This window comes from Camelus ferus, chromosome 20 (assembly GCF_009834535.1).
Source record: "Camelus ferus isolate YT-003-E chromosome 20, BCGSAC_Cfer_1.0, whole genome shotgun sequence".
NCBI lineage: Eukaryota > Metazoa > Chordata > Mammalia > Artiodactyla > Camelidae > Camelus > Camelus ferus.
This window is the reverse complement of record NC_045715.1, coordinates 36,880,992-36,904,784: the sequence shown is the minus strand read 5'-3', so window position 1 is coordinate 36,904,784 and position 23,793 is coordinate 36,880,992. Positions and strand designations below refer to the sequence as shown.

Below are 23,793 nucleotides of genomic sequence, written 5' to 3'. Positions count from 1 at the left end.
CAAGTTATTGTCTTAATTTAACGGTTTTTGTTTCTGTCATTGAGCTTAAGACTCATTCCAAATGTGGTAAGGATATTAAAATGTGCAAAAATTTGCATCTCTGAATCAATGAAATGCAATATTTCACTGAATAAAGATTTTTTGAGACATAATGAGTTTGAAAAATTCAGCTTGCACTGTAAAAAATATTTTAATGATTATTTATTATTCACTCAAGAGAAACAATGTAGTAAAACCTGAAATAACTTTGCATGACAAGTTCCTCTAATAAAACTTTCTCAAGAACTTTGGCATTCTATAGAAGACGTTGAAGCAAAAAAAAAAAAAAAAAAAGACGAAAAAAGAAAAAATCAAGGCTCTAGCAACCTGCTGAGATCTTTAACCTTTATTTACAGAATGCGTGTTACAAGAAAGCCATTCCCTTTGTTGACAAATGTTTACAAGATCTGCAGCTACTTTGCAAGTTAGGATGACTCTCCTGTAGGAGTGAAGACAGTTAAAAGACCAAAGGAAAGCAGTTTATCAAGAACCAGCCCAACAGGGAAGTTGACGTCATTGAGTCTCATTCGCCTGTAGGTAAAGCCAGGTGTCAAATAGGACAACTCTCGCCCTGAGCTATCCCGCTGAGCCCTTCCTTCACACTAAATGCTGATTTTGATCTTTAAATGAATTTGCTCCATGTGGAGTTTTATTCATTTAAACACCATTAAATCAAATAGTCCCTGCGGGAAGATACTGGGGGAACAAATTAATATGAATTATCTTGGGATAATTATCCCAAAAAGAAGCAGAAGATGGATCCAAGAATTGTACAATTTATGGCTGGTTCTTAAGTAAAGCACCGCCAACGTGGTAACACCCATGTTACAGATAGTTTTGATTCATCAAGAGCATTCTGTAGTCTCATTCTCTACTCCCTCTTCTTACTGGGGTCTCAGGAGCCCCACTTCACTGTGGATTTCTTACCACACAACAGACTCGCCCTGTGTCTATAAGGAAGCATATTAATGAAGATCATAGCAAGGAAAAGAGAAAGCCGGAGAACTGGGTTCCATTTGTGGTTCCTGGGAGGAGTTACCTGCAAAGGTGAAGTCTAGTCTCAGCTAGCAGCCAGGGTGGAGGTCTTAAAACGTGGGCAGATCACTCACACCTCTGCTCAGATCCCCCCAGTCTCTCTCCGTTTTATCAGAGTAGAACTCATCTCCCGTTGCTCTCCGCCTTGCACGTGTCACCCTCACTGCTTGAGGACGTGCCCCACACGTTTCCTCCTCCATTTATTTGGTGTCTCTTCTTTCCAATCTTTACCAAGACAGGTTCATTTCCTCACTTCTTCAACTCTGGCAAAATGCTCCCTAACGGGACCACCCCCATTTGTGTTGCAACTCTTTCTGCTCATTTACAACTCCCCTCATTCTATGTGTGTGTGTTCTCCAGAGTACTCATTACCTTATACTGCAATACACATTTTCCTTATTTATTATATATTCATCGCTACCAGACCATTAGCTCCGCGGGGCAGGCATCTTTGTGTCTTGTACCATGATGCCTAAAATCGTAGTAGGTGCTTGGTAATTATTTTTTGAATAAGCAAACAAATGACTAGCATCGCTGCCCAGTGAGAGGCTGGGAAGAGGAGAAGGGTGCAGTCCTGACACCACGTGCGCTGGGGATGACCTGCTCCTTCCTCATCTCCAGCCTAAGATTCAAATGCTTTCTTTTCAAGTTGGAAGAGTCACTTTGTCCAAATCCTATGACATCTAACAGCCTCAGTGGACCAGACCCCCCCAAAAAGCAAATAACAAAATGCGCGTACAAGCTGGGTCTGTTAAGAAATGTATTAGTCTAACTTGAATGGATGATTTTAATAATGCGATTTCATGAGTACCGAATCCCGACAGGCTGAATTTTTTCTTTTTTATCCTAAAAACATGTTCTGTAGTTCTGCGTTTGAATTTCAAAAAGGATACATGTGTACCAGGGATTTGAAAATGTGAACTGTCTGGCTTTATTTACATCAGGGTGGACGAGGGTGGGGACGCTAGCTAATGTAATGAGAGCAAGTGTTAGGGCTGGGCTGTAACAAATAAGGTGCCAAAATAAGGTAAGAAATGCGTGTTTTTGCTCACCTGCATAATTCATCATTTTGGCAGCTGTGAATTACATCGAGGCAGGTCGGGGCTGGAACTCTGCTCACCGCACATGGCTCGCTGTGAAGAGCTTCTCTGGACTGCTGACAAGGGATGTCAGACTGAGCACAGTCACACAGAGCCAACATCTGGGCAATGTTAAAAGGCGCATTTTGATAGAAGAGCCGTATGGCCGCCTGGCAGTGTTTCACGTTGCACGGATTTCCATTTGCTGAGCAAGCTTTCAGGTACAGGGCCAACTGTGCATTACAGAGCATGTCCCCTACACAGGTCTCTGCCACCTCCAAACAGGACCGGATCCCTCGGGTTCCTAAAAGCAACGATATGCCCAGGACGTGGAAAAGTAAACAAAAAGCAGGACAGGGAAATCTGCAAAACACTATGAGAAATCCATGAACAAAATACAACCATGTACCCCTGGGCTGTTTTTGGCAAACTCTCCTTTCTCTTTTCCTTTTTCTCTTTCTTTCTCTCTTTCTCTTTCTTTCTTTTTCTCTTTCTCTCTCTCTCTCTCTCTCTCTTTCTTTCTTTCTTTCTTTCTTTCTTTCTTTCTTTCTTTCTTTCTTTCTTTCTTTCTTTCTTTCTTTCCTTTCTCTCTTTCTCTCTTTCTCTCTCCCTTTCTCTCTCTCTCTTTCTTTCTTTCTTTCTTTCTTTCTTTCTTTCTTTCTTTCTTTCTTTCTTTCTTTCTTTCTTTCTTTCTTTCTTTCTTTCTTTCTTTCTTTCTTTCTTTCTTTCCTTATCTCTCTCTCTCTCTCTCTCACTTTCTTCCTTTCCTTTCCTTTTTTTTTAGAGCTAGTATGAACTTCCTGGGACCTGAGTCGTGGACTATTTGGACCATATTTCATCTACACTGGATACATCTTCTGATCCAGAAGTGATGGAAGGGTGTAGGGCCAAAACTGAGCTGAAGGAAAAAATAATCCTTCAGTCCAAGTTTCTCAAATGTAAAACAATAAATCTTCAGAAATTGGATTTGAGCTGTCTAGCTGTTGGTGAGCTCACTGGCTCAGTTCAAAATGATGCTTGTTCTGTTGGACTTTTTATTTGGGTAGGGGTGGGAATCTTGACTAAAGGCTCCATGTAGTTATTCCAACATATAAAAATGTTTGTAGATAGATGCAAATGCCCACCCCCCCACATATATACAAAAATAATTGGTCTCAAAGAATTTAATATATGTGATCCAAATACCTATGAAATTTAACAAAGATCTAGTCTTTGGTTTTAACTAGCAAGTATTTCTCTGTATAACTGTAAATAAATAATGGATGGGCAAAACGGTTGCTTTGAAACACTGATGGAAGAAATGCAATGATTTTGTTGCATGGTGTAATATTAGAACGATTAAAAATTCACACGATTCATTTTGTAATGGCACATCTTTAAGAAGCCTGGTGGGGGAGGGTATAGCTCAGGGTAGAGGGCGTGCTTAGCATACACAATGTCCTGGGTTCAATCCCCAGTGCCTCCATTAAATAAATAAATAAATAAATAAAAAATAAATAAATAAACAAACAAACAAACATAATCAACTCCTACCCAAAAGAAAAAAAAAAAAAAGACAAAAAGGAAGCCTGGTCACTACATTTTAAATTATATTGTCCAGTATTTGCTATGCAGATCAAAATTACAATCTAGAAACATTTCCATGATAGGAAAGAGTCGTTAGATTCCCCTTGAATTTATTATCCTCTTTCACGTTATCTAGAAGGAAAACAAGGAGGCTCATTTATTAGAGGACAATTTTCTAGATTTAATAGAAGAATGTGGACAGCCTTTATGACTGAGTAAATCCAGCAAAAATAGATATAAGCTCATGCAATGCTTATTTAACCCTCGATACTCAAAAGAAGTGAGGTGCGGACGAAGAAAAATAATGCCCTGAAATAGCATCAGGTCGGCCTTACAGCCCTGCTCTGAGTATTCAGTTACGTGAACATTTAAACAAATGCTCACGACCAGGCCATGTGCGTGGAAGTAAACAAAGAGCCTGTCTGGGGAGAAAGCACAGAAGGAATATTGTCTGAACCAAAAAACTCTGCCCAGTAAGGTCTTAATTCGATTGAAATGCAATTTAAAGACTCTTCCTACCTCTGACTATCTTAGCCTACCAGCGTTTTTAGGAATTATAATGATAGAACTGACCAACCCCCCTTGAATGGACGTGAACTCTGTGACCCTCTAATTCTAGAACCTTTCATTCAAGAAGCATTGGTTGGGTCCCTGCTCTGCACCCGCTGTCGTATTGAGGACAAATCTGCAGTCCCTGTGGTTGAGCCTCTATGGGAAACAAAGACACATAAACAAAACCAAGATAAAAAAATGCTGAGCGCTGGATGTGCATCCCACCCTCACACCATTGGTATCCTGGTCGTTTCCCCTCACTGGATGCTGACCCCTTTGGTGATCCCGATTCCCATTTCCCCAGTGCCTGGTCCTTTTCCAGGCATTGCCTGCATCTCAGGGAAGTTGGCACACACTCAAGGGGACAGATTTTCCCAGGGGACAGCTCACATCTAAGGACCAGTCCACACAAGGGGCTCAAAGGAGCAGCCCCCTTGCCTCCATGGGCGGCATCTCTAAAAGGCCATCCCAGGTCCATCCACCTTTCCATGGAATCAGCTAAGTTTCTTGCAGTCGTTGTCTTGCATTTTAACCTTCTCCCTCCACCTAATCCTGTTTTTCTCATTTCTTTCTAGCTTTTGTGCCCGAGCCCTTGGCCCAATACATTTTCTGTGTGCAAACCTCTGTCTCAGAGTCTGTTTCCAGGGAAACTAACCAAGACTCTCCTCCATTTAGAATGTAAGGTCCTAGAAGAGCAGTATTTTTGATGATGTTTGTTTGTTTCGTTTACTGCTTTTCCCCCCAAGTCTTAGGACATGGTGGGCACTGAAAAGAAATCTCTTATCAAATAAATAAATAAACATGACTTACTATATTATCTATTTCTTTAATTTTTTTAAATCCCTTAAAAATAATAAGCGTCTTAAATGAAAGGCAGTTTTGTTGTTGTTTTTCTTTTAATCCTGCTGCTCAGGACTTAGGATTTAGCACATTGTAAATGTCTCCTAAGTATTTGTTCAATGAATGAATGAATGAAATTAATATTATATTTATATCACTTAAATGTATATATAAATGATATAAATATATAAATTTCATATGCTTATTTATATCCTAATACATATTTTACTACGTTTTTGTAATTAAATGTATTTTTATTATGCTTATAATGTTTACAACATGATTTTATGCAACACGTTAAAAATCTTTTAGCAATGACCTCTTTCTTCATAATTCCTTTTAGATACAGTCATAATATTGAGTTCTTTCATTTTAATTCTCTAAGAGAAAGACAGGCAGAAATGACAGCTGGAATCAGAAATGAAATATTCTTTCGGTCACCTCCTATTTGTGATGACACTTAACATTCTTCAATTCTTTGGGGTACCAACCTGAAACGATATCTAGGTGGAATCCATCCTCATCATCGTCACTGAAGGCTGGAACTTGATTCATTGGAGCATCCTGTACACAAACGTTCTCAAACAAGCTTTCCCGAATTTGAACGCACTCTGCTTCCGGAGGGTCACTGCACTGACAGCTCCACAGGATTGTCTGTTTCAGACTTTCTCTGAACGCTGCGCACAGGTAGCGTCCATCAAGGGTCTTGCATTGTTCCGATTCCCTCCCACAGGTTTTCTTAAAATTCTCGTACGAAAGAGCACAATGTTCAGATTCCTGGCAGATCCGCGCTGCTATGGTACAATCACTCTTTTTTCCAGTCGTGAGTGATGTGTCTTTCCGACGGAGCCATTGTGTGATATTTGACTGTGAAGCCGAATTTGAAGACAGTGCTGATTCTTCTATAAATAAAGTTTAAAAATCGACTAAAACTCAAATAAGCTCACCTACTTATTACCTTCTAATATTTTCTAAAAAGCATATAGACATATCTTTAAAAAATATTCCAATATCTGCTGTCTTTCAAAAATCATTGAAGAAACTTATTTTAAGAGAGCTACTACAAATGATCTTGAATTTTTTTAATGGAATAAAGACATGAATGTGACATAGTTTATGGAACTAAACATAATGACAAGGCTCAATTTCTTTGAATATTTTTTCCTCATCATTTACTTTTGTCTTTTTATTACGTTTGAGTGATGATTCATAGAAATCAGGTACAAATTCAAATACTTATAAGATAACCCATTATTCCTCCGAATTTCCATTTCCTCCTTAGAAATATACTGAAGTGTTTCCCCACTGATTTTCATTATTCCCCCTTTAAAAAGCTTTTTTAGACAGTTTTTGCCTATTCCCCTTGCCCTTACCCTCTCATGAAAATTTAATTCCACAGATATGCCATGTATCCATTTCGAGACTGTATGTGTATCTGTGCTTCATACACAATAAAGAGTAAGATTTTTTCACTCACCTTTAAGAACCAATTTTCACCCCTTGGAGGTTATACCTCTCATTGAGAATTCATGTTCTCTGAGATAGTTTCAATTAACCCATAATTATATAAACTTTATAGAAAGAAGATAAGAAATACAACCTCAACTTGCTTAACATAAGCTTTCAGAAGTGTACCATCTACTTCTTATTTTTTTTAATTGAAGTACAGTCAGTTACAATGTGTCAATTTCTGGTGTACAGCACAGTGTCCCAGTCATGCCTGTACATACATATATTCCTTTTCATATTCTTTTTCATTATAGGCTATTACAAGATATTGAATATAGTCCCCTGTGCTGTACAGTAGAAATCTGTTTTTTTTAAAAATCTAATTTAGACGTTGTACTTAATATTTGCAAATCCATCTACTTCTAAAATATCTCCTCCTCCCTTGAGGTAGTGCTTGTGGCTCTCACAATGAAAACTTCCTTGACCCTACCATTCTTTCCCACATCATCTTTTTCCCCTTAGGGGTATCCTGCTCTTAAAAAAAAAATTTCTTTTTGTTTTATTAAATGAGCTTTTCTTCTACCTTCAATTTTACAAATGCCTCCTACCTAATGCAAGATAAAGGTAGTATAATCAATTTCAAGATATGAAAATGTTAAGCTTAAAAACTGCCAGGACAGTCTTGTTAGCGCCGTTCAAAGTACTGCCTCTGTACCGGATGTGTTTTGAAACATACACTACGATAATGTTTTGTACATTTTTCAAATAACAGCTCACGTGGATTGTTATAATTATGTAAATCAGGCTTCTCTACTAGAGCAGAGACCACCTCTCCATCTCTTTTGGACAGCAGATGCAGGCTTGCACAGATACGATGTGTGTGAATTAATGCTGCCCTCATATAATTCATTCTATTATATTGGTAATTATATATTTTGAAATAATCTGTGAACCCACCTAAATGTCCACGTCTTTTATAATACACATATGTGTGGAAATTTATACATATTTAAATTTAACAGCATAGGCTAAATAAAATAATCTGGATAAATGTCAACTTTGCTATGGTTTTAGCTGATCAACAGCTGGAACTGTTGGGGGAGGAGATAGCTCCGTGGTAGAGTGCCTGCCTAGCATGCACAAAGTCCTGGGTTTGATCCCCAGTACCTCCACTTAAAAAATAAGTAAATAAATAAACCTAGTTACCGCTTCCCCTTTAAAAAAAAAAAACAGGGACTCTCTTATCTATCTTTATATTGATTCTCCAGTGTTTACAAGATCTCTGCCCATATTAACTGAATAATAAATTTTATGAATGAATACATGATTTATATGCTCAATATATTTAAATTTTTAAAATATTATTATACATTTATTGATCATTTACTAGCTGTCAGACACTATGTTGAATGTTTATCATATTAAGAAAAAAAGGAAAAAGAATGAAATGTCAAAGCTGATTTGTTCAAGAAGTTTACAATCTGTCAATACAGAAGAGAAAAGAGCAAACCCAGATAACTTTCAGTGGTGAGTAGATAATCCATTTGTGCTCTAACCATGCAATGGACTACTGCTCCTCAACAAAGAGACATGTTTTGATGAATCTCAAATGCACTGTGTTAAATAAAAGAAATCTGGCTCAGAAGGCTACATGTTATGTAATTACATTCATCTGAATTCTGGAAAAGGCAAGATTAAGGAACAGGAAATTGTCCAGTAAGCTTACCATGAATGATTGGAGAGGCTGGGCATGGGGACCATTCAAGATAAATGAGAAGTAAACCTTTCTGTCTTAGAAAGTGGGGGAAGGATGACTTTGAAAAAAGACGGGAGAACTCTGTGCTAACAGTTGCATTGCCAAGCTGACCACTTTTCGGAGAGGGGACCTAGGGACGTGGAGGATCTGGAAATTGATCACTTTAGGATTATTTGATCCCACATATCCCTTGGAAAATGTTTACATGCCCTCAAGGACATGTGCCAGCTTGTATGATTACCACCACCTCAGTGTTAGGCTGGCACCTTGAGGAGGCAGTAAATAAACGCCTGTTAAAGGATTAAATGCTTCTATCCAAAAGCAAGCATAGTCCTAGGTGAATGGTTATAGTTTGATCTTTCTCAGGAGACCCTGAGTTTACCAGGGTCTGGTAAAAGACCAAAAGAAATGGTACCTTATTTATCTTCTACCTTTTAAGTCTTGTGTAAAGCCATAGTGAGCCTCACAAATGCATATATCGACGAGTGAATCTGTAATTCTAATGAATTATCATTGAATGAAGCTTGAAATCTCCAGCTCACATAAACTTAAATTACATGAAGAATTAATCAAATCACCAAAAAAAAAGGAGTTTATCAAATTACATAAAAGTGGTTAATTTTGAAATAATATTTTTCTTTTTCATGACTGTAAATATTCCATCTAACAACGTAGTACCTGATTCATTGATGCGTTTCTTCCCAAGCAGTTTGTTAACAGTACAATAGAGGTCATCAGAACAGAGACAATCTTTAAATTGGAAGTTGCTTTCCACTAAGGACTGGATGCTCAGGTTACAGCTGGATGGCTCCTTCATCCGGCGGGGGTCTCCTGGATTTCACAAACAGGTAACACCTTAGACATTACTCTGAATGTAATTTTTTAGTTCCCTTACCCAAGCTTTGTTAAAGCTTTGGGTAGTCCCCCACCCCCACCGCCAAAGCTTTTAACATTTTCATTTTAGTAATTCATTATTATAATGAAATTATCTGGCTTTGTTACAGGATGTCCATATAATGGACTTTTCAAGTGAAAAATCTATTTCTACTGTCATTCCCCCAATATTTACTTTCTAAAATAGATTAAAGCTTTCTATATTTTAAAATTGCATTGCCCCCACTTAGAATGCCAATTTTTGTTCTTTAATAATAATCAAGACTGCCCTTATAGGAGGCGACCAGAATGCTCTATAATCGTAGCATTTTGTCAGTTTAGCTATTTTATTAGCTATTTGGTCTGAATCTGCTATGTTATTTTACATGTCATTCTAAGATTACAATACAAGACATCGAGTGGCTCTAAATTTATCATGGAAAATGAAATCGTCCTGATGCTCAGCAAGCACTCAATAAATATCATTGAATAGTGAGCCTTTCATAATTACCAATATTTCATTTTCTGCTTTAAAAAGCCATATTCATCGACCCAACCATTTTATGTTATTCATTTCTCTGAATAAAACCAGTTGAGTACATTTCATTTGTGTATTTGAGAATATTTCTATTTCAGCGCCATGCATGGGAAAACGGTGCAAATATTATAATTCACTGCAAGTGAATAGCTATTGGTATACGGAAATAAATAAATATGGAATAATTCAGGACACACTGAATGTGATATTTTATATTGCCTCTTAAAATGTAACAAGAAGCTTCACCATCAAAACAAATAACAGATTTTTTTGTTTCTATCCTTTATTCTCATCCTAAAATTGTTGTGTTATTTGAGCGAATTTGCCTTTGAAATTCTTCCCCTGATCTGTAATGAGAACGTTGGATGAGAATGTAATGAGAATGAATGTTGGATAATTTGGGGGGAGTATGAACATTCGTGTACTCCCTTCAAGGCAGGGGTGAGAAGGAAATCTCCCTCCTGTCCCCTACGTCCTATGTAAGTTCCTTGAGATCTTGTGGCTGGGCAGGAGCTGATGGTGGAGACGGTGAATGTTGGTATCATCCGAACTATGGGTTGTTGCCTCTTAACCCAACACACTTGTCCTTACAGCTTTGGGAGGAAGAGACCACACAAGCAGACAGGCAAGGGGCTTGAGCATCACAGAATTTACTCTATGTGAAATGGCTGAAGAAACAAAATGAGTCATGGAAGAATGTATTTTTATTTTCCCCTTTGGTTTTCTCTTACTGAATATGCCAGAAGGTATATCAGATTTGATGGTATTCTAATATTCATTATATGAGTTGATAAAACTTACTTTATGTTAGAATAAGATATTTTGAAAAGTTTTGCCATTATAGTATCAAGGTTAAGGTCCCACTACGTAATTGGTGTATCCACTTTTAGTGAATGGGTCTTAGCTCTGATGTTCTCATTCAATATATATTCAGCTACTTGGTATATTTAGGAATTTTTTTTTCTTTTAAACAAATGACAGCGACTCTTCTGTCTTCACATTCTCTACCCATTGGACCTGCCCTCAAATGTTTGGACATTTGATGCAGGAGGTAGAACAAATAAAAAATAAAATATTTTAATAATATAAATTTTATTATACTTTATTTATAAATTTTATATTTAATGATATAAATATTATCTTAACTTGTTCTGGACAGAGTTGGAATGGAAAATAGTGAATATGTTGCAAGAATATAAAATTCATGTTACGTACATGCAAATAAATCATGTCTGAGCATCACAAATGTCATCTTCCTATGTTATCACTGACATATTAACATAGAAGCAAAAGGACATTTTATCTGAAAAATTATCGCCATGCTTCTGAGAGGCATGTATGTAATTTTAACATTATACATGGTGAGATAAGTATGATAATAATAATTTCAGACAAGAATAATCTGAAATATTGCATACAGCTAATTTATGCTTTAAATAAATTCAATGCATCAGAGCCCTTGAGTAATTTAAGAATACTCTTTTGTAACTAAATTCACTAATAAATAATTGAAGGTGAATCGAATCACTTGAATACCAAGATTGCACATAAGGTATTTAGAGAAAAACTGACTTCCTAGGATAGTCAATCCTATGTTTATCTCAGTAAAAGGACATTATTTGAGTGTATTTAAAACAACTTGCCCCACCTGGTACATGGCAGGCATCCTCCATTTTTCTCCAGGCGCCTTCGCATCCGTTAGCATCACTTAGGCAGCGTTCTCTTAAATACGTGCAGTCAGTGGTTTGGGAAGTGGACTCACTTTCCAAGCACAGCCCCACAGCTTGAGTAACGACAACCACAGAACAACAAAAACAACAGCAATGCGACAAGACGGCAGTTATTACGTACTTCGGAATCTGAGTTATTAACGATACGGAGCAGAATAATGAAACATCAAATGGGATAAAATCATTACCAGGCTGGACGTGGACTGTAACCTCTCCTCTCACTGTGGAGCTCTGCGTCTCTTATGTAAGATTCTGAAATAAAGAGCCTATATTTGCTCCCTCTTCCTTACTATTCATTTTTCAGCGTGTACTTTATTTTTATTACTATTGCGCCATTGAAACTGCTGTTTGAAATTTCCTACTCATCTTCACAAAGTCAAGTTTGACAGGTTGAAGACTTCCTCCTGCCTCCTTTTATCGCTGGGCATTCTGTTGTCATTTTGTTCTTGAAATCTTTCCCCTTTGGCCACCCCCTCTTCTTATGCTCTTGTCACTTGCTCATTTGATGTTTTCCGCCCCTGGTTAGACTCCACCCCAGGATCCTCTGATGATTCTGTGAAAGTATATTTGTGGCTTGTGTTCTGCCCTCAGACTTCTCTCATTTCTCATTTCACGCGTTCTCTGTGGACGATTCCACGTCTTCGTGGTTTTAACTAAAATCTCTAGACTGATGATTCTCATATGTCTCATTCAGTCCCATTATTTTCCAATTAGAGGTGCTGTTACCCCCACCTGGATGTTCCAGACACACTTCCAGACAATCCTATCATTAGCATTGTCTTCCTCATCACCGCCCCCTGCTGGACCATCTGCTTCATCAGTAATTCCACCGTTCACAGCGGCACCCAAACTAGGAACCTTGGATTCATGGTGGGCTCCTATCCTAGCCTCAGCTTCCCTCTCCCATCCACACTCTGGCATAGCTCATTGACTCCTATTTTGACTATCTGATCAACCCATCAGTTAGTCAGTCTGCCTCCAGTTCCATCTTATTCAGATAAATTCTTTATACCTGCTAATCTACCATTCTAGTCCTGCCGTGTCTCTGCCCCATCCTGTGGATGGTTCCTCATATCATGACTCTCACATTCTCCACCGTGTGCAATCCGGAGGTCCTCAAGCATTTACAGTTTCTCAAATGCTCCATGCTCGTATCTCTGAACCTTTACTGTACGGACACCCAGCAGGGGTTCCTTTTTTTTTTTTTCTTACTCTGGAATAACCCTCTTATTTTGTCCTTTAAGATTCAACACAATAACTACCTATTTGATGGAAACTTGTCCTAATTCAATACCCCTTTTCCTACACCTAAATGGAATTTAATACCTCTTAGCTGTTTCACTACAATCTTGGGTACTTCCAACCACAGCATTTATCGCTCTGTAACAAAAGTGTGTATTTCTGTGTTTGTCTTTACACTGGGTTCTAGGGTTTTACTCAGCAGGCATTAGGGGTAATTCAGAATTGTATCCCCATCATCAATACAGTGATGCATTATAGATATCCAATAAATGCATGTTGACTTACACCACCTTGAATAGTTGTTTATGAATGAGGTATACATAAATAACTAGGAATGCCCAATAAAAATAACACCTTCCAGATATTTACAAGTTATTTTGGGTGGAAAAGTCTCCAGCAAGGTTTCTAAACGTATCAAGAAAGTAGCAATGTTAAGCCAGTACAGTGTACTAAGGACTCAGACAGATGCTGCAGGTATACAAACTGACTCTTGCTTAAGCAATCCATAGAAAAATATGGAAATTACAATCGAGTTATAGGGACAGCATGCTAACTAAAATCAGGAGACCTCCAGCTATGTCGTAATCAGCCAAATTATTTGATTTTTTTTAAACGAGGTTAATTATGAATCCCCTGTCACAACACAGAGTTATAGGCTTCAAGTAAAGCCAGTAACATCTTTTTGAAAAAAAAAAGTTACCTCTTTCCAAATCTCTTCTCCTAAGGAGAATCCTTGACAACTGATTGGATCGTATGTGCTACTGGCTGGACCAGTGCCTCTGGCGATTAGCCCCGTGGGTGTAGCTTGGTCACATTTTTCTTGCTGAGGACTGGAGTGGAAATTGACATATCAGCGTTCTGGGTTTTTTTCAGTGTGTTCACGGGCAACCTCATCTAGCCAAGCCCTTGCTCTAGGTTAGCGAGCCTAGAGGAAGAAAAAGAGAGCCACCTGGATTCTGGCCCAGGGTTACTTGCTTGCATACAGCTCACCAAAGATCCCAAAGTAGGGATTTTTAGGTCAGAAGTTTAAGAAACAACTGGAATTTTATTTGCCAGTGACCATTACATCTTGTGAATAGCTCCCTCAAGACACTTCTAAGTGATGCTCTCTTGGGGAGATCATCAGAGCCTCACTGATATCAGTGCGATGATCATGAGTGATTGCTGCATGTTATCCTTCCCCAGTGAATTTTATTTTCTTTCGTATTTAAAATTTTAGGTTGAACCACCAACTTGATTGTTTCTTTTACAGGACTTCCCACACTTTCTACTCAGATGAAATAACTGAGTCACTTAGGAAAACCAACTTAATGATTTGGCCCAGAAGAAGCAAAATAACTTTAGCTTTCCAAATCTTATCCATTCCTGACTATGATTTGTGTATTTAAATGTACTTAAGCCAGGGGTTTTCAAGTTCCTCCTGAAATGGTAAGTGAAACACAGCTTCTATTTTAAACTAAATAAGATGGAGAATGTTACACATTTTATCACCTTCTTAAAGATGCAGAAGGCTCATTAGGATATTAAATGCTCCTATTTAAAGACTGACTGTGTCTCACGTTTCTTTGGCTACAGAACTTTCCTACATCACCAGGCCTGTTTAAATGATGCTGAACAAATATTCTGAAGAATGCACTATGGGAAATACTGGTTAAACCTCACGAATAGCACAGTTCTGGCCCCGATCGTGTTAGATACGATTTCCTTCCATCATGCAACCTAGTGTCGAGGTTAATTTAGAAGTGAAAGTTGAAAACAAGAGGGCACCGTTGTCTTTTCAACGAGGGCCATAATGAAGCTGCAATGTATTTTGTGTGCTTTGCTATATTGCTGTCTGACCTACAAAAATTTAATTCTCCTAGAATTCTCCTTAATAGAAATAAGGAAATATTATTAGAAATAAGCACAAGGAGCAAAATTTTGGAATGTTAAATAACTATTATTTTAAACCCCCCCAAACCTGAAATTATATAAAAAGATTCCTTTCCTTGCCTTAATTTTCTTTGACTAGATTTATTTTGATTCTCTTTTTCTGTTCATCATAATTCAAAATATCCTTCTTTGTTTTCTTGCCCACAGTTACGCCTTTATTCATCAGCGTCTATTAGCACAGAGAAAGCAGAAAATACACAGGCTTCGTTTTAATGAGTGGATTATTAATATCGAGCTATAATTACAGCTATCCTTTTTTCTGAATTCAATTTACAGATTCTACAAAATGCTGATGAAAATATAATAGCTTCTTTAATAACACACATAGCACGTAGATCTTCATAGGCTCTAAGTATAAACAAATTCTTTTTTACTAGCATCTTACAATACATTCGCTCTACCCAACACAAGAGAGATAAATTCACACTTATCTCTAGGTCACAAAAATGGACTAAAATGTGAAGCATTTGTTGTAGTGTTGTGTTACTCGACTAACTGACTCCTACTTAATAAATAGGAACACCTAAAAATCAGGGAAACTGAATGATTTCAATTAATCTCATTTTAATTTAATTTCAAAGAAAAATAGATAACGATTCATAATTTGTCATATTATAACTTGTAAATAGGTACTGGAAGGTTTCATTTCTAAAAGGCTCTAGTATATTTGTAAATTCTGTACATCTTCATAAATTACTCAGAGTGATTGGATGATTCTATAAAAAAAAAAAACCAGAAGCAACCTGAGAGTTGAATGCAAGTCTCACATTGTGCATTTTCCATAGTTACTAATGAGTAAAAGTAGGTGAATAAGCCATGTTCAAGCATAAATTTGTAATTAGGATTTTATATTATCAGGCTCTGTTAGCTTACCTGACAGTTCAGTACATGGGACAGCATTCGGTGCATGAAGAACTGGGGTACTATAAACCCGAAGCATCAGTCACTTACCGAAGAAAATGAAGACCATCATGGTGGACACCTCGGGGCTGCTCACCTGGAAGAAAAACAGACGTGTTTACTCCCACCACCTTCTTAACAGTAACTGCCCAGAATAAGGCTTCGGCTTCCGCTCTTGCTTCCGAAGAGCATCACTGATTCAAGTCAGTTTCCTAAGTCATCGTTTCCTCACCAATCTTTCCTGAGCTGCGAACTTTCCTAATTATGTCCAAATTCAATTATCTTCTCCTGAGTGTACTGAGCTCAGATATTATGCTTCCAGGAAAGCCCAGGAGCCAGATACTAAGAAATGATACATACTCTGCACAAACAGGAAAAAGGTGGGTTTTTTTTTTCTATTTTTTAAAATTGAAATAGGTTTGATTTATAATGTTAGTTTCAGGTGTATAGCAAAGTGGATTCAGTTATATGTATATATATTATTTTTCAGATTCTTTTCCATTATATGTCATTATAATAAATTGAATATGGTTCCCTGTGCTATACGATAGGTCCTTGTCATTTATCTATTTTACATATAGTAGCATGTATCCATTCTTTTCCCTTCATCTAGAATACTAAACTGTGTCAAAGCCTCCCCACATAGGTCAGAATTTTCCTAGACACTTGAGAATGCTCATGTTGTGAATCACTTTTTTGTGACATTTCCTTTGTTGCCTTGGTCCAGAATATCTTTGAGGGTTACATATAATCAATTACTAATAACTCAGGTAAAATGAGGACAGAGTACTGATTTAACAATGTGGAAGGCATAAGTGGTGATAATAAGAGAATTATCTGTGGGGAGGATTGGGGGAGCAAAAATCTAGGTTGAATGGATTCAGGATAAATCGAAAGCAGGGTAATTTTTGATAATAGGTATTTTGTCTTTCAAGGAAATTGGCTATAAAGAGAAACAGAAAATTGGGACCTTATCTGGAGAAGGATGTGAGGTCAAGGGAGAGATATTGGAGATATTAGATTATATTTGTTCTACCCTAAAGCACTTTTCCTGACTGCAAATAAAAATCAAATGAGCTTGTGGGTCACATCTGTAATGTAACTTCGGCTGTTTCCTTTAGTTCTCTGTCTCTAAATTAGAAGCACCCCACAGAAGCTAGCTTTCTCCTCTCCTGGTGGTGTTGTTTCTAATGATTTTTTTCTCACCCATATTCTACATCTGTCTCCTGCTTTTACTGGAACTGTTAACATATCTTTTTTTTTGATTGAAGTATAGTCAGTTACAATGTGTCAATTTCTGGTGTACAGGACAATGTCCCAGTCATGCACATATATACATATATTCATTTGCATATTCTTTTTCATTAAAGGTTATTACAAAATATTGACTATAGTTCCCTGTGCTATACAGAAGAAATTTGTTTTTTTAATTTACTTTTATATATAGTGGTTAACATTTGCAAATCTCAAGCTCCCAAATTTATCCCTTCCCACCCCTTTCCCCCAGTAACCATAAGATTGTTGACTATGTCTGCGAATCTGTTTCTGTTTTGTAGATGAGTTCATTAGTCTCCTCTTTTTTTCTGTTTTTGATTCTGTGTATAAGTGATAACCTATGGCTTTTTCTTTCTCTTTCTGGCTTACTTCACTTAGAATGACCATCTCTAGGTCCATCCATGTTGATGCAAATGGCATTATTTTACTCTTTTTTATAGCTGAGTAGTATTCCATTGTATAAATATGTTTATACAATGTTAATATGTCATTTCAAACAGATCATCTTATCTTCACTTTTCCTCTAATTCCTTCCTGAAAAAAGACTTTGTCTAATTAATGAAATCATCATAAAAACTTTTCCAACAGATTTTCTTTCCCTCCTACTAGAGATTTCCAAATATACTCAACTTCTTTGTTGATATACAGTTTATTTCCAGCTCATGTTTTCCTTATAGTTGAATGACTACAAATAGAGCCTGGGACTGATGGTATGTGAACCGGAAGCATCCATGTAATGTGGCCCTTTGTCCACGGGAATGCTCAAAGCCAACTTGCCTTTGGAGGCCATTTCATTGCCTTTTTCTACAGAGTATTAGTTTCCTGTCCTTTTATTTTCTCTCATTTTCTCATACTTGACATTTTTCTTCATGTTTACCACTTTTTCTATTGTTATGTAAAAATCACCCCAAAATTTAGTGTCTTAAAACAACAATAATTACTATTTCTCGCTGTTCCTGTGGGTCTGGAATTTGGGGATAGCTTGGCTCGGTGCTTCTGGCCCAGGAGTTTCCTGAGGTTGCAATCAGATCATTATCTCAGGAAGGACAGTCTCGAAAGCCTCTTCATCACTTGTCTGGTACCTCAACTGGGAAGCCTTGAAAAGCTGGGATTTCTTGAATTCAGCTTCTGTCTCTATGTAGTTTTTCCCCATGGTCTCACCAGCAAAACAACTTCAGGATAGCTGGGCTTCTTACAAATGCCTTCGGGGCCCCCACAGCACATGTCCCGAGACAGTTAGATGGAAGCCATTATTGCCTCTCATGAGTCAGCCTCTGAAATCACACAGCATACCTTCACTGCATCCTATTGGTCCAGGGAATTACAAAGTTCTGCTTCGTTTCAAGGGAAGGAGACATAGATCCGCATCTCCTGATGGAGGACCATCCAGGTAGCATTGAAAAAAAAAGAATAGCATGTGGGTACGGAAATATATTGATGCATCTTTGAAAGAGAACAATTTGCCACACCTCCAAGCACACCAGGCTCCTTTCTTTCCAAATCTTGTTCCTCCTTCTAAGTATTTTCTTATACATCAGTATGCTCCCCAGTCCCCTATGATTTTCTTATTCTCACTCTTCTCTTGGCTTCAGTTCCTTGCCTGCCATCCTGAAGCTTATTGTAAGGAATTTTTTCACACTGTTTGATACCCTCAAATGCCTTCTCCTTGTTATTCTTAAATGCACTAAATGTGTCAAATAATCTCTGCTTCTGAACTACTGAATTTTTAACACCTTTATTATGGTATGATTCCTGTACAGTAACTACACATATTTCAGATGAATTGGATGAATTTGGATGAATTTGGATGAATTTAGATAGATGTCTACACCCATGAAACCACCACCACAATCAAGATAGCTCACATTTCCATCACTCCCCAAGAGATCCAAATTTCAAATTCCCAATTTACCCCTTCCCACCCCCTTTTCCCCCTGGTAACCATAATTTTGTTCTATATGTCTGTGAGTCTTTCTCTGTTTGTAGGTAACTGAACTCCTGAATCTTACGGGAGAAAGATCTCCAAATCTAGGGCGATCATCCTTCGTACCAGATTCCTGGGACTTCCGTAACTATGTACCACAAACTGGGTGGCTTAGAAGAACAGCAATGTAGTATCTCACAGTTCTGGAGACCAGAAGTCCGAGATCAAGGTGCAGGTGGGGCTGGCTCCTTTTGAGGGCTCTGAGGCAGAGTCTGTTTCATGCATGTTTCCCAGCTCTGGGCGCCCTGCCTGCTACCCCTGGCATTCCTTGGCTTGTTGAAGCATCACTGCGTCTCTGCCTTCACCTACATTGTCAGTGCCCTTGTGTGTGTTGTCTCCAAGTCCCCAAGTTTTCCCTTTTGAATAAGGACTCCACTCATATTGGATGTAGGATCCACCCTAATTTGACTGTTTCTGCAAAGACCCTATGTCCAAATTAGGTTGCTCGGGGCTAGGACTTCAGCATATCTTTTTTGGGGAGTCACAACTCAGTCTGTCGCACCCGTTTTATCCAGGCCTTCAAGCAGTCAGTGCTCTCAAAAACCAATCTCCATTCTTAAAGGAGGTTCTTGCAAAATTAACCACTTTTCTAAGATCTACCTTTTCACAACTCTCTCCTATCAGCAGAAACGGTGTTCGGCTTCTAACCCAAATCTCTCCTATTTCCTAATTTAATTCCTCTGACATTTAACTTCTAAAATTCAAAAATTAGTTTATTTTCATCATTTTTAATATGTAATAATGTAATACTCCATTTTTATACATATAGGTATTGTCTATGCTTTGCTTTTCAAGTCTTCTCTCTTTTTTTTTTTTTTTACTATTTTTGAATTAGTAATGTCATTTCAGTTTTAATTTTATTCTAAATCAAGTATTTATTTAAGAGCACGTGTCTTAAGTTTTTAGGCTAATATGTATTTAGCATGTACCATAGACCAGCAGTGGTACTGAGTGGTTTTTTGTTTTGTTTGTTTTCATTTTTATTTTTTTACTGAAGTATAGTCAGTTACAATGTGTCAATTTCATGCCTCAGTCATGCATGTACATACATAGATTCCTTTCCGTATTCTTTTCCGTTATAGGTTACTGCAAGATATTGAATACAGCTCCCTGTGCTCTACAGTATGAACTTGCTGTTCATCTATTTTATATACAGTAGTTTGTATCTGAGAGTTTTATATGTAGTGAGTCATTTCACCCTCAGAACAACCCTATGCTGTAGAAAATGTTACTCTTTTAATATTATAAAGGTAAGTAACTTCCCACGTTTTTCACCACAAAACTAGTCTAACTGCATACTTTATGTTCATAACTGCTGTATAAGACTGCTTCCATTTATATCTCATATTATTAAATTATTATTAAATTGGCTTCTCCTATCTCTCCTGGCTTTACAGCTCTGAGCAGCCAAAGATAGTATCAATTATTTCAAATGTTCCAACCTCTCAAGAGGATCACTTACACTTCATTTTGTAGGATACAAAATATAGTATACACATGTATGTTGTAAATGTATACACATGCATATATTCTCATTTTTGTTTGATGTATTACTTTCGGTAATAAATGTTAGTGTTGTCTGATAGTTTGCATTTTATCAAGCTTTTTAAATGTTTATATTACCTTTCGCTAATATAGTCTTTTTATTGAGATATATTTGACATATAACTTTGTGTAAATGTAAAGTGTACAAGCATTGATTTGATATTTACATACTGTAATATGATTACTATTACAGCATAAGCTCACATCACTATTACTTCACATAACTATTATTTCTTGTGTTGAGAACATTTAAAATCTAGTCTTTTAACAATTTTTAAGTATACAACACAGTATTCTTTTCTTTTTTTTTTTTTACTATAATCACTAGACTGTGAACTAGCTCTCCAGACCTTATTTATTTTTTATTTGCAAGTTTGTACATTTTGACCGACATTGCCACGATTCCCTCATCTCCCAATCCTAGCAAATACCACTCTTCTCTTCTCTGTTTCTATGAGTTTGGGTTATTTAGATCCCATGTATAAGTGATACAGTACAGCATTTGTCTTTCCCTGTCTGATTTATTCACTTAGCGTAATACGCGCAAGGTCCGTCCATGTCATTGCCAATGGCAGGATTTCCTTCTTTCTCGTGGACGAATAATATTTCAGTGTGTGTGTGTGTGTGTGTGTGTGTGTGTGTGTGTGTCTGTGTGTGTGTGTGTGTGTCTGTGTGTGTGTGTGTGTGTGTGTCTGTGTGTGTGTGTGTGTGTGTGTGTCTGTGTGTGTGTGTGTGTGTGTGTGTGTGTGTACCACATCTTCTTTATCTTGCCTGGTTGCTCTGGCTAGAAATTCCAGTACTATGTGGAATAAGAGTAGTGAGGGTGGGCATCCTTGTTTTGTTCTTGACCTTAGAGGAAAGGCTTTTAACCTTTCACCACTGACTGAGACTTACGGGTTTGTCATACGTGGCCTTTATTATGTTGAAGGTTTGTTTGTTTCTTTGTTTGTTTGTTTTTGGTGAGAGGAAGGTGTATTGTACAAATGCATTTTCTATTTTATTACTCAGCCCATTCCTTCTCATCCTTATTCTCTTCTGTTTTTAGATCTTAGTTTAATTATCATTTTAGTTTAAGTAATTTTTTTTTGTTATCTTGCTGGATAATATTCTCCTGGGCTCTTTAAAATGTCCCAAAATAACTTGCTTTGGTTTGACCCACTCCAGATTTGTGACTCACAGACTTCTGCTCTTGCCAACGCAGGAATTTCAAGAAGGTCTGAGAGCCTTCAGGACTGAGGGGTTGAAATGAGATGTTGAATTTCAATCGGCAGCAGGGTGACCCCCTGGGAAGAGCAGCCCAGGTGTAAGCTGGACCACAAAAGGGCCTCTACGACTTGGGCCTGGGATGGGTTTGGATGGAAAACGCTGTTGGATATTCCAATCACATGAAGAGACAACGTGGCCTCCCCTCTAGAAGACACGCCCACCCTCACAGACGCACACCGGCAAAGTGAGGGGAGAGACGGGAACCCTCAGTGAGCATGCTGCAGAGCAAGGCCATGGCAAGTCAGGGAGGAACTGACCAAGCAAGCCGCGGCGGTCCAGGTGCTGGCAGAGTCTTGGCCGTAAGACCAGCAAATTAGCGTCAGTGTTTGGGTGCCTGAGGCAACATAGGTCAGAAGGAGGGGTGGGGGTCATTGATTGGGGGTAAAAGAGTAAGAACAGAGCTCACGGAGTGAATCTCTACCTAATTTTGCCTCACCCATAAACACGGTCAGAAGGGGCATTTTAAGACGGGGAGGACACGTTCACACGCGCATTTAAGGCATCGCGGCTACTGGTAACAGCACCACCTCTATAAAGTGGATGGCGGCTCGGGTCCATCGTAAATAGAATTAAACATTCATGTGGCCTCTGTGTCCCCCACATCTTCATCCAGATATTAAATCTAATGTTTATTTCCCAGCCCCATTGCCACCGCCTTGGTGTAGATCCAATTGTTTTTCTTCAGGTTGACTAGTTCCCTAAAAATCTACCAGAACTAGACTTACAATGTCTGGTTCTTAAATTCCCCAGCCACAGGGCTATTAATACCCTCTCCAGAACCCCAGTCTAATCACATGACTCCTCCGGATAGAATTCCTGACTTGTTCTCCGTTGCATAACACGAGTTTCATGTCTCCTTGAATATTATTAAAGTCTTTAATGATCCACTCCTTCCCACCCATTGAATGTCATTTCTTGCCACGGGTGCCCATTTCCCTGTAAATTATGTGCAATTTGCTGAGGTGGGGCATGTTGTTCCACGAGCCCTCCTCCGTGGTGGGTGGGTGCCGTCTGCCCAGAACGCCATCCTCAGCTCTGCCTTCAACCGCCAGCAAATCCTCCTCCTTCCAAAGCCACTTTTCTCTAGAGAGAGAGAGAGACAATGTTTCATCCTGTCTCATAGCTAGCACCGAAAAGGGAATTGTTTTAAAGTTTATTTACTTTCTTCCTCACGGAAGGGTGAGCTTCCTGTGGGCGGGGACTCCTTTTCAACTGTGTGTCCCTTCTTAGCACAGTGTTTCCAGCGGCAGTAAACACCGTGTTATTTCCTGCATGACCATTGTCTCGTGTTGCTCCTAACACTTGGTGGAATTGCGTGAAATGAGGTACAACATGGGCTAGGAGTCCTTCATCCACTGACTTGGGTGATGAAGGTTTATTGGATGTGTGTATCTCATGAGGCCCTGTGGCCGGTGTAAGGGCTGGCACACAAATCCTATGATTATAGCTCAGTTCTTGCCTTCAGATAACTTATGTGCTAATAGGGAAGAAAGTGCCTACATCAAAAGACCCAAATCTACAATTTATTACACACACAATGAAATCAGAGAACACAGCCCCACCTGGGGATACATTAAAGATGGATTTTAATTTAACTGGATTTTAAAAAAACAACTGCATATCTGACAGCTATAAAGATACTGATTCTTGTCATAAGACTTACTGTGCAAAGGACAGGAGTGAGTTCTATAAGTTCTTCTAATTATTTCCAGTTCATTTCTGAAAGGCTGTTTATAGTATATTTAGAGTGTATTTAGATTAAATCCAAAACGACACTGTCTGGAGGTGACAGAATGAGTTTTGCTTTGGCTTATAACTTTTTTGTTATCCAATATTGTTAGTTGAAGATTTGTAACCTGTAAATCTTGGTAAGAGCCTGGAATGCGGCTACGTGAACCAGAAAAGAACACGGTGTGCTTTAACTCTCATGAAACTGGGATTGTGTTAACACTTTTGCAAATAGGAAGCCAGAAAGGATAATGATGTGAATAAGATGCTGCCCATTCCAGGCAGAGAGGGGTACAGATCACAAAATAATCTCCTCAGGAGATCATAGATTTGGTGCTAAAACAAAGAAGTGAACAGTTGATCCCTTCAGGGCCCAGGCAATAAGTCAGTGGTTAAATTTGGAGACAGGAGGGAAGAGGGCAGGGCACAACCATTGAAGGAATGACACAGCCATTGAGGATAAG

At 38.2% G+C, this 23,793-nt stretch overlaps 1 protein-coding gene across 1 annotated transcript in view; it reads right to left on the bottom strand.

Annotated features, from left to right (window-relative positions):
• Positions 1-15,747, bottom strand: part of GFRAL (GDNF family receptor alpha like) — a 53,216-nt gene extending 37,469 nt beyond the window's left edge. Inside the window, exons 1-5 of the mRNA XM_006182386.3 lie at positions 15,583-15,747; positions 11,376-11,510; positions 8,995-9,147; positions 3,780-3,851; positions 2,127-2,442 (exon numbers count right to left, since the gene is read on the bottom strand). Of these exons, the coding sequence (XP_006182448.1) occupies positions 2,127-2,442; positions 3,780-3,851; positions 8,995-9,147; positions 11,376-11,510; positions 15,583-15,604 (698 nt within the window). The 5' untranslated portion in view covers positions 15,605-15,747. The remainder of the gene's footprint in view (positions 1-2,126; positions 2,443-3,779; positions 3,852-8,994; positions 9,148-11,375; positions 11,511-15,582) is intronic.
• Between the last annotated feature and the right edge of the window lie 8,046 nt (positions 15,748-23,793).